We start from the raw sequence: 16,648 nt of genomic DNA on the forward strand, positions 1-16,648 counted from the left end.
TTTTTGCACTATACAGCTAGCAATGATTGTACTTTTTTGAGCAGTAATGACCTTGCCTCTTATCTGTCCACCTATCTACTCCCTCTCCTCAGTACTTATCTTTCACATAGAGAAATGCATTAAATTGAAACGACATAGGAAACATCAATGTATCATATGCTGTTTTATGTCACTGGTAAATGAAAACGAGCAGAAAAATGCCCATGAAATTTCATGTTTTTTTAAAAAAATCCATCAATAGTGCCTGCTCTTCTGAAACAGTGCACACACATGCTTGAACCATCGTATATGAACTTAATATCATTGTTCCCATGACACAAAGGGGGGGGAAAAAAGACAAAATGAACATTCCTGGAAGTGAAATGAAATGAAAATTTTCTGGATATACACTGCTACTTTCACAACAGTGGCAAACCATAGACCTGCAGTGGCCGAGCATCCATTTTATATTTGTGTCCCTTTAACACACATCACCAGCCCCCATATCCCCTGAGGTGGTCCAATCACAGCTGACAGCAGAAGAGTATAGCTGACCGTGTAGAGAACCCAGTACCTCCATATATCTGCTATCCCCGCCCAAATCAGCTGTTTGACATATGCATCATAAAACACACCAGTAACAGGAAGAGCAGGTTACAGAAGCACCTGACCTGAGATGCCAGACTCCATTCTCCTTTCCTGCTTTCAGCTGGGATCAAGGAGGGAACTAGAAAGGCGACAGAGGAAAGAGATGATCAACTGTGCCTATGAGCAGTGGGCAGAGGCATTACTAAGTACTAAAGGAATCTGGGCTCAAGTCCTTAGAGCCTCACTCATGATTTTGACCATCCCATTACACTCTTTGTTCCTCCTTCTCTGTTGATGTAAGACACGGCTGTGACATTGTCCGAGAGCATGTACACCGGCCTCCCACAAAGAAGAGGTGCAAAAGCTAGTAGAACTATCCAGACAGCTCGAAGTTCCAAGCTGTTGATGGATCAGGAAGCCTCCACTCTCAACCAGCAGCCCTGTGCAAAGTGGTGGAGAAAATGGGCTTCCTATCTGAAGAGGCTGGCATCGGACATAAGAACATATCAACTGGGAGTCTGTACGGGCAACCCCATCTGAGTATACGCAGGGAGAAGCCTACAAGTCAGACTCCATCTGGCTTGAGGCGTCCATGGCACAAGCTGGTCACAAGTCCCCAAGACCAGCAGCTCAACAAGGACATTGAGAAAAATATACTCACAGAAAACAGCCAGTCTCATGACCTCCAAGGCACTGAAGCCCCACAGTCTTCCCACAACATAAGCGCTCTCAAAAAGAACCACAGTTCCTGTATTTTTTTTTTTTTAAAAGATAGACGCAGGACAAAAAAAAGAAGGAAAGACTGAGATAACGAGGTAAAAAGTGGAAATGGAGGAGCAGGGAGGGACCTAGACCACTAGGTTCACACCTGAGGCACTGGATATTCTCAACCCCAAACTCAACTGAATCTGGAAGCAGGATAGGAGGCCATATAGAAGTCACCACAGCGCACAGGAGCTGCTATCCAGTCTGCTAGAGATAGACAATACTGGCTTGGTTGCTAAGCGCAGAAGCTTATCAGGCACAACTCATTAGAGTTCTCTATCTTTTTTTTTTTTTTGTTACATTTGTACCCCGCGCTTTCCCACTCATGGCAGGCTCAATGCGGCTTACATGGGGCAATGAAGGGTTAAGTGAGTTGCCCAGGGTCACAAGGAGCTGCCTGTGCTCCACCTGCTGGTGGATGGTCACAACTCACTTGTCTGGACTGATCCTTGGGACATAATCGAAATTACCAATGCTACTTACACAGTGCCCTAAACAGTGTTTCCCACAAGTCCAGTCCTAGAGTACCCCTTTGCCAGTCAGGTTTACAGGACATCCACAATTAATATGCACAAAAGGGAAAGGGAAATGGGACTTAGTATACCGCCTTTCTGAGGTTTTTGCAACTACATTCAAAGCGATTTACATATATTCAGGTACTTATTTTGTACCAGGGGCAATGGAGGGTTAAATGACTTGCCCAGAGTCACAAGGAGCTGCAGTGGGAATCAAACTCAGTTCCCCAGGATCAAAGTCGACTGCACTAACCACTAAGCTACACAAGATTTGCATATAAAGGAAGCAGTGTATGCAAATCAAGTTCATGCATGTTCATTGTGGATATCCTGAAAACTTGACTGGTAAGGGTACTCCAGGACTGGACTTGGGAAACACTGCCCTAAAACGCCAATATACCTATTAATGGGAAAACAGAGATCTCAACACAAACTACATGTTAGAAAAATACTGCAGCTCAGTCATACATGCAAACATATAGTCCTTAACTTAATACAGAACAAAGGATGAACAATTAGAAATAAAAATATGCAGTACATGCAAACATACAGACCTAACTAAATACAGAAGGGAAAATTAGGTTCTTACCTTGGTAATTTTCTTTCCTTTAGTCACAACAGATGAATCCATTAATTGATGGGTTGTATCCGCCTACCAGCAGGTGGAGATAGAGAACACTGAAAAACCACAGTGACCCTTGGATGGCAAGCCCCATCTGCCTTCAGAATTTGAAATTTCCAAAGCAGAGTGAATAAGAAAGGTATCATCACATAAACTTTCCTCACAGCGAACAAATGTCCCAGAACCGGAGCAATAACCACACAAAGGAGGGACAAACTCAACCTCCTGCAATAGAACTGCATGTAGAAACTGTAAGAACTGTTCATCAACTCCTCCTGATGAGATACAATATCTGCATGAAAGAACTGAACAAAAACACAAAGACAGGGAGGGATCATGGATTCATCTGCTGTGACTAAAGGAAAGAAAATTACCAAGGTAAGAACCTAATTTTCCCTTCCTTGTCATCAACAGCAGATGAATCCATTAACTGATGGGATGTACAAAAGCACTCCCTACGTAGGGTGGGAACAGGCAACTCTGCGAGCCAGTACCTGCGCTCCAAAATGCGCGTTCCGCTTCGCTGCCACATCCAGCCTGTAATGCCGTACAAATGAGAGCTGAGAAGCCCAAGTAGCTGCATAACAGATCTCTTGAAGAGAAAGGACACCTGTTTCAGCCCACGAGGAGAAAGTCGCTCTCGTGGAATGTGCTTTAAATGCTGCAGGGGGAGCCTGCCCTGAAAGCAGATACGCAGAAAAGATGACTTCTCTGAGCCAATGGGCTACAGTGGCCTTAGACGCCAGGCACCTGCGTCGAGGACATGTCAACAAGACAAAAAGATGATCAGAAGTCCTGAAGTCATTTGACATCTGTAGATACTGCAACAGAGCCCTGCGGACATCCAAAAAATGTAATTGCCCAAAGAAATCCGGAAAGTCCTCCCTAGAAAAGGAAGGTTGAAAAATGGCCTGGTTTAGGTGAAACGCTGAAACCACCTTAGGCATAAAGGAAGGCACTGTATGTACCGTCACCCCGGACTCTGAGAACTGCAGAAAAGGGTCCCGACAGGAAAGTGCCTGAAGCTCAGATACGCATCTAGCCGATGTAATGGCCACCAAAAAGACTGTCTTGAGAGTCACATCCTTGATGCTCGCTTAAGCGGCTCAAAAGGTGAACGCTGGAGAGCCTTCAACGCCAGCCCCATGTTCCAGGCAGGACAAGGCAACCGCACGGGAGGGCGAAGCCGAAGCGCCCCTCGAGACTGTAGCCCACGCGGGTGTGACCTCTTTCGGAGCACGCCACTCCTCAAACTTACGCCATATCCGAGCATAGGCTGCGGAAGTAGACCGCTTGCGGGCCTGCAAGAGAGTGGATGACCTTGTTAGAGTAGCCCTTCTCTCTCAATTGTACCCTCTCAAGAGCCAGGTCGTAAGACCAAATTGGCAGGGATCCTTCATAGTCACCGGGCCCTGAACCAACAGGTTCGGAACCAGAGGCAAAGGAAGTGGAGCCTCCACCAGCATCCGGCGGAGATCCGCATACCACGGATGCCTTGGCCAATCTGGAGCGATGAGAATCACCAATCCTCAGTGTAATCGAATCCGCAGGACTCGCCCTATCAAGGGCCAAGGAGGGAACACATATAGTGTGTGTGTGTGTGTGTGTGGCTTGGATCTCTTTCAGGGAGAGAAAACTAACAACTTATAGCAGCAGCTTCAGAGAGCATTTTCCATCTCACAGATAGGCTGCAGAGAATACCTTCTCCTGCTTTAGACTTAGCCTGGCCTCAGAATGACAACCTATAGTATATCTCCTATCAAACTGAGCTCTCTTTTTCATCAAGCACTGCCATTTCCTCCCCTCACCCTCCCCACTGACAGTTTGAACTTCGTGGGTGTGGCTTGGATCTCTTTCAGGGAGAGAAAACTAACAACTTATAGCAGCAGCTTCAGAGAGCATTTTCCATCTCACAGATAGGCTGCAGAGAATACCTTCTCCTGCTTTAGACTTAGCCTGGCCTCAGAATGACATCCTATAGTATATCTCCTATCAAACTGAGCTCTCTTTTTCATCAAGCACTGCCATTTCCTCCCCTCACCCTCCCCACTGACAGTTTGAACTTCGTGGGTGTGGCTTGGATCTCTTTCAGGGAGAGAAAACTAACAACTTATAGCAGCAGCTTCAGAGAGCATTTTCCATCTCACAGATAGGCTGCAGAGAATACCTTCTCCTGCTTCCACCCACCCTACCCCTCTACCCACCCACCCCTAGAGTGACATGTCTTATATAACCTCCCTATCAACCCACTCATTACTTTACCTCACCCATTTCTATTCTTCTATCACCTTCTCCCACTACTCCAACCAGAGTTACACCTAATCACACTGACCACCCTTCAACATCTTCTGTCCTTCTGTGACTGTTCTCTTGTGCTTGACTGCTTAAATATTTTAAATTTAAATGCTTTACTTTTTGTCTATTAGATTGTAAGCTCTTTGAGCAGGGACTGTCTTTCTTCTGTGTTTGTACAGCGCTGCGTACACTTTGTAGCGCTCTAGAAATGTTAAATAGTAGTAGTAGTAGGAGGCCCGAGGGCCAGGGTTGAGCCAGTGCATCCAGCCCCGCCGAGCGAGGATCTCTCCATCTGCTGAAAAAGCGAGAGACTTTGGCGTTTGCACTTGACGCCATAAGATCCATTCCGGGAGTCCCCCATTTGGCACAAATCTGAAGAAACACTTCTGCCAGTTCCCATTCCGCCGGGTCAATTTGAAGCCTGCTGAGAAAATTGGCTTGCACGTTGCTCTGACCTGCTATGTGAGCTGCTGACAGAAGCTGCAGGTGGAGCTCGGCCTAGTGGCAAATCTGAGCGGCCTCTGCAGCCAGGGCCCTGCACTGACTGCCGCTGTGACAATTGATGCAGGCCACCGCTGTCGTGTTCTCACAGAACCCGGACAGCAAGCCCCTTCAGAGTCTTGTGGAAGGCCAAAAGAGCCTGGAATATCGCTCTCAGTTCCAAGCGACTGATGGACCACCCCGCTTCCACAGGTGTCCACGGACCCTAAGCATAGCTTCCCTGGCAATGCGCTCCCCAGCCCAAAAGGCTGGCATCACCAGACATCAAGAAGGAAGTGCGAGCGGCATGCCTCGTCGCAGCATCCTGTCGGAGAGCCACCAATCCATACTGTGCCGGGCCGCAGGGAGCCACGTGAGTCTGCGTTGATATTCCTGGGAAATCGGAGACCATTGATGGAGTAGGGCAATCTGTAGTGGCGTCATACTCGCTCTCGCCCAGGGAACCACCTCCAAGGTGGCTATCATCGACCCCAGCAGCTGAACAAAGTACCAAGCTCGAGGGCGAGGCATTCGCAGGAGCAGACGGACCTGATTCTGAAGCTTGCACCTCCTGTGGTCTGGGAGAAAGACAAACCCCGAGGCCGTGTCGAACCAGACCCCCAAATACTCGAGAGAATGAGAGGGGGGTCAGGTGACTTTTGGGTATATTGACCACCCAGCCCAGAGTCTGCAGGACTGTCACCACTCTGGCTGTGGCAAGACGACTTTCGTCTGCCGAATCCGCTCTGATGAGCCAGTCGAGATAAGGGTGAACAAAGATACCCTCTCGCCTGAGAAAGGCAGCTACCACCACCATTACCTTGGAAAAGGTACGGGGAGCTGTGGCTAGACCGAAAGGCAAGGCCCGAAACTGAAAATGCTGGCCCAACACCACAAACCGGAGGAACCAAATAGGAATGTGCAAGTAAGCTTCCTTGAGGTCCAGAGACGTAAGAAACTCTCCTGGCTGAACTGCCGCAATGACGGAGCGCAGGGTTCCCATGCGGAAGTGTCTCACTCTTAAGGCCTCGTTGACTTGTCGTAAGTCGAGGATCGGTCTGAAAGACCCGCCTTTTCGAGGGACCACAAAATAAATGGAGTAGTGACCATAGCTGCGTTTGGCGGGAGGCACCAGGATCACCACTCCGAAGTGCAGCAAGACTTGCAAGGTCTTCTCTACCGCCGCCTGTTTGACGGCAGTGACGCATGGAGACTCCAAAAACACGTCTCTCACCGGGGCACCAAATTCCAATCGGTAACCTTCTCTGATCAGGTCCAGGACCCACTGATCCGAAGTAATCTTGGTCCACTCCTCGAGAAAGAGGGAAAGACATCCTCCTACTGCAGGAATAGAGGAGTGGACCGGCATCCCATCATTGTGGAGCACGCCCCTGAACTCCTGGCTGTGACCCGGCCGCTGCAGAAAGTTTGTCTGAGCGAAAAGAGTTCCTCTGCTGAAAATGGGCACGTTGAGAAAACCCAGCACAGTGCCCCAGGCGATACCTGCGAGCTTCACAGAAGCGAGGTCTGGAAGAGGAGGGAAACACAGGACCCTTGGAAGTAGGCCTCGGCCTATCCTCAGGTAACCGCTGGGGCTTAGACTCCCCTAGGTCTAACAATCTTCTCCAAATCCTCTCCAAATAACAGGAGGTCCCGAAAGGGTAACCTCATCAGCCTTTGCTTAGAGGCCATGTCAGCCGCCCAATGCCGCAGCCAAAGAAGGCGGCGGGCAGAAACCGCCACAGACATCTGCTTAGCCGAAGCTCTGACCAGATCATAAAGGGCGTCAGCCAAAAATGACAGGGCCGACTCCATCCGCGGGGCAACCTCAGAGAGGGACCCCACACCCTCCGCGGGCTGATCCACCGCCTGTTGTAACCAGGAAAGACAAGTGTGGGCTGCATAGGAACTGCAAATAGACGCCCTTAAGGCAAGGCAAAGGATATGCGCCACTTTCAGATGGGGAATTTACCCGTCTACGTTTAGCGTGTTTCCAACGCTCGGGGTAAGAAATAACATCTGAAGCCATCCCCGGGGCATCAACACCCGGAGGGAACCCAGGATGCAACACAGTGTCAGACACCTGTGGCAGAGCTCTTTTCAGCATGAAGGCCTTATGCATCAGTAGCACAAACTCAGGGGAGAAAAACTCACCCTGGCCCTCCATCCCCGAATTAGGTGAAACAGAGGTTGGAGCTCCTCTGGCAGCCTCGAAACGAGGCGTTCCCCTGCACTCAGACTCCTCCGCCACCGCGGGGGTTGAGGCATGCGCCCGCTGCCAGCTCCATCAAGCGGGAAGAATCATCACTCGCCATGCTCGTACTAGCTCGAGCATCTAAGGAGCACGTACTGCAAAGCCCCGCTGCTGACCTGCGCTTACCACAGCGGGAGCAGCGCTTAACTCCTTCAGCAGCCATCACCCGACTGGATGGAAATATAGCAATAAAATGGCGGCTTCGCACCAAAACTTACCCCGTTCGGAACGTTGTCCGCGGGACCTCCCCGGAGGAGCTGGGCACCACTCTCGCCTCAGAAGACTGAGTCAACGAGCTCCAGTCAAGCTGCACTGAACCAGAATCTCTGGAGAAAGCCTCAGAACAGCCACGCAGTAAAAGCGCGCTTTTTTTTTTTTTTTAACACTGTGTGGAAAGTTGGAGGCAGGCAGCAACAGAGGGACTCCAGGAGGAGGGGGGAATGGGTAAGGCAGGGAAAGGGCAAACCTATATGCCTTTAAAGTGGGCACCAACAGCCACAACACCCCTGCTCAACTGGCAAAGCACAGGAGCCACCCCAGGCAGAAATCCAGGAGCTGATCAAGCTACATCCACACCTGCTGGGAGATAGAGAAATACTGAAGGCAGATGGGGCTTGCTGTCCAAGGGTCACTGTGGTTCTTCAGTGTTCTCCATCTCCACCTGCTGGTAGGCGGATACAACCCATCAGTTAATAGATTCATCTGCTGTTGATGACAAGGAACAAAGTATGAACAATTAGAAATAGAAATATGCAGACAAAATTGTATCTGAAAACCCCAAGTCAGACTCTGCACACAATGCAACATTGGAGAAATAGAAACAAACACATTTCCTCTTGTACTAAGCAAAATACAAGAAATCAAGAACATGTAGGTTTTCCAAAGGTGATATACTTCAATTAATTCAAAACAAAAACAAAACACTTTTTTCTACCTTTGTTTGGGCATTTATTTCTCCAATCACATTGGTCCTAGTCTCTCTCCTGCTTTCCTCGTCTGTTTTCTCCTAATTCTTTCCATGGTCAGCTGCCCATTTGCCATTTCTCCTCTCCTCTTATCTTCATCCATTCCTCTGATATTGATCTTTCTCTTTCAGCTCTTTCTTCCATTTCTTTTTTCTGCCTATCCACTCAAAATGTACTCTCTTCCTCACCCTCCAGTCACATATCAACTTTCCATCTCCTTCCCAGTCCATCTTCCCACTCTTTCCATAGACCTCCGCTTTCCCCATCTCACACACTCACTACCTTCCCAGCCTATTATTCCCTTCTGTCTTTCATTTGCTCCCTCTCATCTTCCCACTCCCACCCACTGTGCTCACTCCCTCTCCAATTCTGATCTCTCTCTTTCTTACCCCGTCGCCAGCCACAGCACTTCCCTGTCAGTCACTCTCTCCAGTCCCTTTGTCTCTTATCCTCAGTTGGTCTCTGGCTACTCCCTTTTACCACCTCTCCAACTTTATTTCCTCTCACTCATCTCTTGCTCCTCCACCCCATGACCTATCCACCATGCTCAGATCTCCCCTTTCCTCCTCTCTCCTTTGTGGCAACAGGAAAGACAGCCCAAAACCTAGATTTTTTCCTTCTAGTTTAAGCTGAGCTATTCCACCCCCCCCCTCCCCCCCCCACCTCCATGATTCCAGTAAGTCATGTTTCGTAAATACTTCCATCTCCAGTATATGAGGGAAGTTTCAAAACAAAAGCTGCATACCAGAAACAAAGTATTTACTGAATGCTGCTGGGACCCGAGGACAGAAGATCAAATTAGAGGAATAAAAGAAAGCCAGGGCTTGTGCCACCCTCTTTCCTGCTACCGCCACCCTCCTTTCCCCTCCCTCCCTCCCCAACTGCCAGTTCAGTCTTTTTCCAGGTTCTTGTTGGAAGTACACCTCCCAGTCGATCAACCAGCGTCCCTGTCTCATGCTACTGCTTTACACAGACACAGATTATAGGAGGAGGCTTAGCCTAATGGCTAGTGCTGCAAGCTTTGATTCTGGCAACCTGGGTTCGATTCCCACTGCAGATCCTTGTGACCTTGGGCAACTCACTTAACCCTCCATTGTCCCAGGTACAAAAAAAAACTTTGAATGTGAGCCCCCTAGGGACAGAGAAAGTATCTATATATAATGTGTACAGAGCTGCGTACATCTAGTAGCGCTAGAGAAATTATTAGTAATAGTAATAATGCAGTTTCCCTGCCTACTCTTCATTGTTCAGCCAGCTAATTTTTAAAGATTTTAACAATTTAAATCCTGCCCTGATTATCAGTGCTGGTAACCATGAAATTCTTGCCCCTTTGCCTGTAGGAATGTTTATATGTCCTCATCTTTGTTTCCTCTATTGAAGAAGCTATTTGCCCTAATAAGAAAGGCTATTTCAATCACCACATCTATGAATTGTGTAACAAGAAAGTCTGCTCTCAGAACAGACAAACTTAAGACAGATTAAGTGGTTGCTTAGGGGAGCATTGTTTTTGAGGAGCATAAAGAGCAGCTGTAAAGCAAAGCAATATACCCTAACAGTCCCACTATTTCAAAGGACTATCAGCATGTATTTTTACCACTGGGAAGTTAGGCATTTTTCAAATAGCTCTTTATCTATGTCAGGGATGGGCAACCAGAGTCCTCGAGGGCTGCAAACCAGCCAGATTTTCACAATGAATATGCAAGAGATCTATTAGCATATAATGGAAGCAGTACATGCAAATCAATCTCATGCATGTTCATTGCAGAAATCTCGAAAACCTAAGTTGTGGCCCTCAAGGACTGTGGCTGCCCATCCCTAATCTAGATAAATAGCTTTTTTGAAAATGTATTTACAAAGCTTAAAAGTATGTTGTCTAATCATGCATACAGTGGGGGAAATAAGTATTTGATCCCTTGCTGATTTTGTAAGTTTGCCCACTGACAAAGACATGAGCAGCCCATAATTGAAGGGTAGGTTATTGGTAACAGTGAGAGATAGCACATCACAAATTAAATCCGGAAAATCACATTGTGGAAAGTATATGAATTTATTTGCATTCTGCAGAGGGAAATAAGTATTTAATCCCTCTGGCAAACAAGACCTAATACTTGGTGGCAAAACCCTTGTTGGCAAGCACAGCGGTCAGACGTCTTCTGTAGTTGATGATGAGGTTTGCACACATGTCAGGAGGAATTTTGGTCCACTCCTCTTTGCAGATCATCTCTAAATCATTAAGAGTTCTGGGCTGTCGCTTGGCAACCCGCAGCTTCAGCTCCCTCCATAAGTTTTCAATGGGATTAAGGTCTGGTGACTGGCTAGGCCACTCCATGACCCTAATGTGCTTCTTCCTGAGCCACTCCTTTGTTGCCTTGGCTGTATGTTTTGGGTCATTGTCGTGCTGGAAGACCCAGCCACGACCCATTTTTAAGGCCCTGGCGGAGGGAAGGAGGTTGTCACTCAGAATTGTACGGTACATGGCCCCATCCATTCTCCCATTGATGCGGTGAAGTAGTCCTGTGCCCTTAGCAGAGAAACACCCCCAAAACATAACATTTCCACCTCCATGCTTGACAGTGGGGACGGTGTTGTTTGGGTCATAGGCAGCATTTCTCTTCCTCCAAACACGGCGAGTTGAGTTCATGCCAAAGAGCTCAATTTTTGTCTCATCTGACCACAGCACCTTCTCCCAATCACTCTCGGCATCATCCAGGTGTTCACTGGCAAACTTCAGACGGGCCGTCACATGTGCCTTCCGGAGCAGGGGGACCTTGCGGGCACTGCAGGATTGCAATCCGTTATGTCGTAATGTGTTACCAATGGTTTTCGTGGTGACAGTGGTCCCAGCTGCCTTGAGATCATTGACAAGTTCCCCCCTTGTAGTTGTAGGCTGATTTCTAACCTTCCTCATGATCAAGGATACCCCACGAGGTGAGATTTTGCGTGGAGCCCCAGATCTTTGTCGATTGACAGTCATTTTGTACTTCTTCCATTTTCTTACTATGGCACCAACAGTTGTCTCCTTCTCGCCCAGCGTCTTACTGATGGTTTTGTAGCCCATTCCAGCCTTGTGCAGGTGTATGATCTTGTCCCTGACATCCTTAGACAGCTCCTTGCTCTTGGCCATTTTGTAGAGGTTAGAGTCTGACTGATTCACTGAGTCTGTGGACAGGTGTCTTTCATACAGGTGACCATTGCCGACAGCTGTCTGTCATGCAGGTAACGAGTTGATTTGGAGCATCTACCTGGTCTGTAGGGGCCAGATCTCTTACTGGTTGGTGGGGGATCAAATACTTATTTCCCTCTGCAGAATGCAAATAAATTCATATACTTTCCACAATGTGATTTTCCGGATTTAATTTGTGATGTGCTATCTCTCACTGTTACCAATAACCTACCCTTCAATTATGGGCTGCTCATGTCTTTGTCAGTGGGCAAACTTACAAAATCAGCAAGGGATCAAATACTTATTTCCCCCACTGTATGTTTCTTTTTTTTTTTTAATAAGATTGCTCAGGGCAAGTTGATGTTGGAATGATCATGATCAGTGAGTTTCAATTATCAAAATTTCAAATGTGTGTGTACGGGGGTGGGTGGGGGGGGGGGGGGGGAAGAAGGGAGGTTAAATGTTTATTATGTTTCTTTATGAATACAGTGTACATGACCTAATGCAAAAAAAAGTGAAGATGTGCTATATCAGAGAAACAAGCCAAAAATTAAAGGCACGCGTCACTACATCAGGGGGGAAAAAAAGAGCCAAAATGACAGCTCAGTAGGGAAACATTTGTCAATGGAAGACCTCTCCCATAAAGACCTTATATTAACTGAGGGATTCAAGATGGTGGCAAACAGGAGGACTTTAGCAGTGGTGCTTTCAGTTGGTTTCCATTAATCAGAAATGGAAGGCTTGACTGGGGGAGCATCTACTGTGGCAGTTCCTGCATTGCTTTCTGCTCCTGAGCTGATGTATTGCATCACTGTTCCTTTGTCAGCTATTGGGGATGGCTTGCTGAGTGAAGATGAGGCTGGAGGAATGATCTGAGCAAAATTTGGATCTTGCCCCGGAAATTCAGACTCCTTTGCCCAACCTAGCTATAGCCTGTGAGGCACTGGAGCAGGCAGTTGAAGTACTGGTTGATGCAGCTTGAGATATCCCTGGCTAGGACTATACCACTCCGCATCTCAAAATCTCCCAAGTCTCTTAACAGCAAGGAAGGACTTACAGTATCAATTACTGGAGTCAGATCCAACAGAGCCATAACCATGCCATCTCCATTGTCAATATGGAAAGCACATCAAAAACAGATCTAAATAGCATCTAGACACCATGTAATTTCCAAAAACCTCACTGATAAGCAGCTAGACATCCATTTACTAGTCCAAAAAATCCATGAAATATAACCTTGCCCAGAATTTTACCTAAAGAAGACATATTCATGTAATTGATCCATCAGTACATTGTAAGCCACTTTCAGTCTGCTTTATGTGGAAAAAAAAGTGGGGTATAAATGTTCAAAAATAAGTAAATATTCAAAACTGGCTGAAAATTAGCCAAAACTGTCACTCTCTATAAAGGTTTCACCACTGTGGTTTTCAGGGTGTCTGGAAAAATCCCGTGTTGAAGGCATTTGAAAAATAGAATGATGTATGTGCAAGATCACATTTACGGCCCCCTTTATAACCAATAGGAGCATGGATCCTCCATACAAGTTATTGGTTTCATGGCCTGCAACATTTTACCTAATTGCACATTACCCTAATCTCACTCTTAAAAGATTATTCATCTAGACCTGCACCCACAGAATCATCTCCCAAACTTCCCAACTTATCCACAAAAATCATATACTTTTGCATAAAAAAGCCCACAAGAAACTCATCACTCCTGACCCAACTGTTCTAAAATAGCCTGGTGCTGCCATCCTGTCAACATCTGAACTAATTGAAACATTTAACAGCATTTAAGAAAGTGAAACAGTATCAACAAGTGGAATCTATCATTCTTACACTGTAAATGCTGATAGCACTTGCACTTAAATTGGGTACACTAAATTAGGAGGAAACAGCTGCAATGACTACCAGTAGTTATCTTGATCAAGTGTCACTTAAGTCAAAACACAGGACTTCCACAGACCCTCTTACAGAAACTCAACTAATTCATACATCTCAGCTATAAAGAGCTAATAAAAAATAGAGTAATCTACTATGGCTTTTAATGACTGCAAATCATTTCTGGAATACTTTTGCCTCAATGACACCATTTCTTTTCTTTTTAGTTTACTAGATTTCTATAAACCCTGTCTCACTCAATCTGATCTATGGTTTTCGCCCTAGACTCCTGAGGCAGGCCGGTTGGCCGAAACACGGCTGTGTCGAGTCACCTCGAGCTACCACATTGTTCTGGACTCATCCAATAAAGTGGACTTTTTACACATTGTCTAAGACCTTCATTTTTGTGTCATCTTCACTGTGTTCTCTTTCGCCCTAAACTGCCATGGAGACAAAAACCCAATACAAAACAAAGGGAGCAACTTTAGATTTTTTGTGTGTGTGCGTGGGGGGGGGGGGGGGGGGGGGGAAGAGGTGGGGAGTGGTTAAGAGAATATCATAGATCTGCAGTTCTCAACCTGTGGACTATGAAATTAAATATATATCAATGAACGTATATATATATTTTTTAACATCATGCTTGAAGTTTTACACACAAAAATAATTAATGGGACCAACGTCTTGATACAATTTTGACTGAGAACCACTATAGACTGTAGAGATTAGTGAACATTAGGAAAGACGTGATAATACCTCTTGGCTCCACCTGCATCAGGAGAGACAATAATACAATTCTTCCATTCAGGAATGTTCTCTCTGATCCACTGCAACACTGCAGGCTCTGCATACAGGTTATCCACTGGAATATCAAAGAATCCCTGCACACCAAAAAAATAAAAAGCAAAAAAAAAAATAGTTTAGCATAACACGGTTTTCCCATCACGTTACCTATACTACTATAAATTAGGGCTACTTTGTGATTCAAATTTTCAATCGCAATTAATTGCGAGATTAAAAGTGGGGCATAGCCAGTAATCTATTAGGGGGCCCATGATTTTCCTCTCCCTCCCCCCCCAACCACATTAGGCGTTGTACCTGTGCTAGTGGGGATGCTGAAGTCCCGTCAGTCAAAGAAATCCACTGCCAAAGCTGACCCCTTTCCTCCTTGTACTGCCTCCAGAGTGAGTAAGTCAACGGGGTGCTTCTAGCTGATGATGTTGGCACTCGTGGAGCATGCTTGGGAAGTGCAAGCGCCTCACTGCTGAGGCGATACAAGGACGAAAGGGGTGTATCAGGCAGCAGATTTCTTTGGCTGGCAGGGCTTCAGCTATTCCACCAGCCATTGAAGAGGTTTTGCAGCTCTGGAGAGGGCCTAGGTCTCCAAGGACCACCCCCCCCCCCCCCCCCCCAATGGCTAGGTCACTGATTGAAGGCCCAATATGTTCCTGTCTCCCGTCCCCCATGTCCAACTCTCTCTTCTTCCCCCCAGCTCCATTCTCTCTCTTCCAACCCCCCCCCCCCCACCACGAGTCCAACATCTCTCTTTTTCCATCCTTCCCTCCACCCATCCATCTCCCCTATTTTCCCCTAGCCCATCTTGTGCACAGTCCAGCATTGCTCCCTCCTCTCTTGGCCCTGTGTTTCTCTTAATCCACCCCCCCCTACACAGTCCATCGTCTCTTCCTCCCATCTGACCATGGTTCTCTATCAATTCCTGCCCCTCCCTCGTAAGGTCCAGCATCTCTCCTGGACCTCCCTGCACCCCACAGTACCTTTTCCAAATGAAGTCAAGTCTTCAGCCCTGCAGCAGCCGTACTCAAAGGCTGACTGTGGCCTGTACCCTACACCAGCCCTTTCCCTCTGACCTGGCCCTCCCCTTCTGAAAACAGGAAGTTGCGTATTCAGAACCATAATCTTCTTTCCAAAAGTTGAGACAGTAAAGTGGCAGGTTAAGATAAAAGAGACAAGCTTAGGAAGAAAGGAAGAAACAGTACAAATAAGTAACTCCAGCCTCTGAAAAATGAAAAGGACCTCTACAAGATAAAACTTGAATTTCTGACACTCTCCTGGCTGAAGACATAGCTACTAAGAATTCTGCCTTTAAAGTAAGGTCTTTAAGAACAGTTTTCCCCAAAAGGCTCAAAAGGTGATTTTTAAAGAGCTCATAAAACCAAATTCAGATTCCAATTAGGACAGACATGCCTATGCGGCGGGCACAATTGATTGACACCCTTCAGGAAGTATACCACATCAGGGTGCACTGCCAGGAATATACGCTGAAATTGTCCTCTGTAACGTGCAAGTGCTGCTACTTGAACTTGGAGAGAACTAAGAGCCAATACTTTAAGGCGACCCTAAAGAAATGCTAAAAGATTTGTCGCAAAGAAGCACTGAAAGAAGAAATATTCCTGTCCTTAGACTAGGACTCAAAATAATCTCCAAACCCTTGCATATGAAGTTGTAGATGGAGTATTTGTGTGCTTGAAGCTGAAAACACCATCTGAATAACTTTTCTTCCTTCAATGTAACCCCCTCAAGAGCCAGGCCATAATACCAAAGGGGAATGGATCCTCCATCACACCTGGACCTTGTGGATAGGCATAATGAAGAAGCAATTTGAAGATGAACTACACCCGCATACCACGGGCATCTTGGCCAGTCTGATGCCACTAAAACTACTTATTTATTTAGATTTTGCTCACACCTTTTTCAGTAGTAGCTCAAGGTGAGTTACATTCAAGTACTCTGGATATTTCTCTGTCCCAGGAGGGCTCACAATCTAAGTTTGTACCTGAGGCAATGGAGGGTTAAGTGACTTGCCCAAGATCACAAGGAGCAGCAGTGGGATTTGAACTGGCCACCTCTGGATTGCAAGACCGGTGCTCTAACCACTAGGCCACTCCTCCACTCACAGGTGGTGAGCTATGTGCTGAAGTGTCCTGTCCATCATCAGCCAAGGAGGAAAATCACACAGATCTGTTGTTGGTCATATCTGAAGACATGTATCTGTCTTGAGATGCTGGTTCCTTCCACTAACTGAAGAATTAGCAAATCTGTACATTATTCCTGGATGCTATGAGATCTATTGCTGGGAGACCACACTGAGATGTGATCAAACTGAAAGCTGTCAATGACTGCTGCC

General features: G+C 46.6%; 1 protein-coding gene across 1 annotated transcript in view; it reads right to left on the reverse strand.

Annotated features, from left to right (window-relative positions):
• Positions 1–16,648, reverse strand: part of PRPS2 (phosphoribosyl pyrophosphate synthetase 2) — an 82,470-nt gene that overhangs the window by 22,098 nt on the left and 43,724 nt on the right. Inside the window, exon 4 of the mRNA XM_030201594.1 lies at positions 14,260–14,384. Coding sequence (XP_030057454.1) covers positions 14,260–14,384 — 125 coding nt within the window. The remainder of the gene's footprint in view (positions 1–14,259; positions 14,385–16,648) is intronic.

Source organism: Microcaecilia unicolor, chromosome 4, assembly GCF_901765095.1.
Source record: "Microcaecilia unicolor chromosome 4, aMicUni1.1, whole genome shotgun sequence".
In the NCBI taxonomy this organism is placed as follows: Eukaryota; Metazoa; Chordata; class Amphibia; order Gymnophiona; family Siphonopidae; genus Microcaecilia; species Microcaecilia unicolor.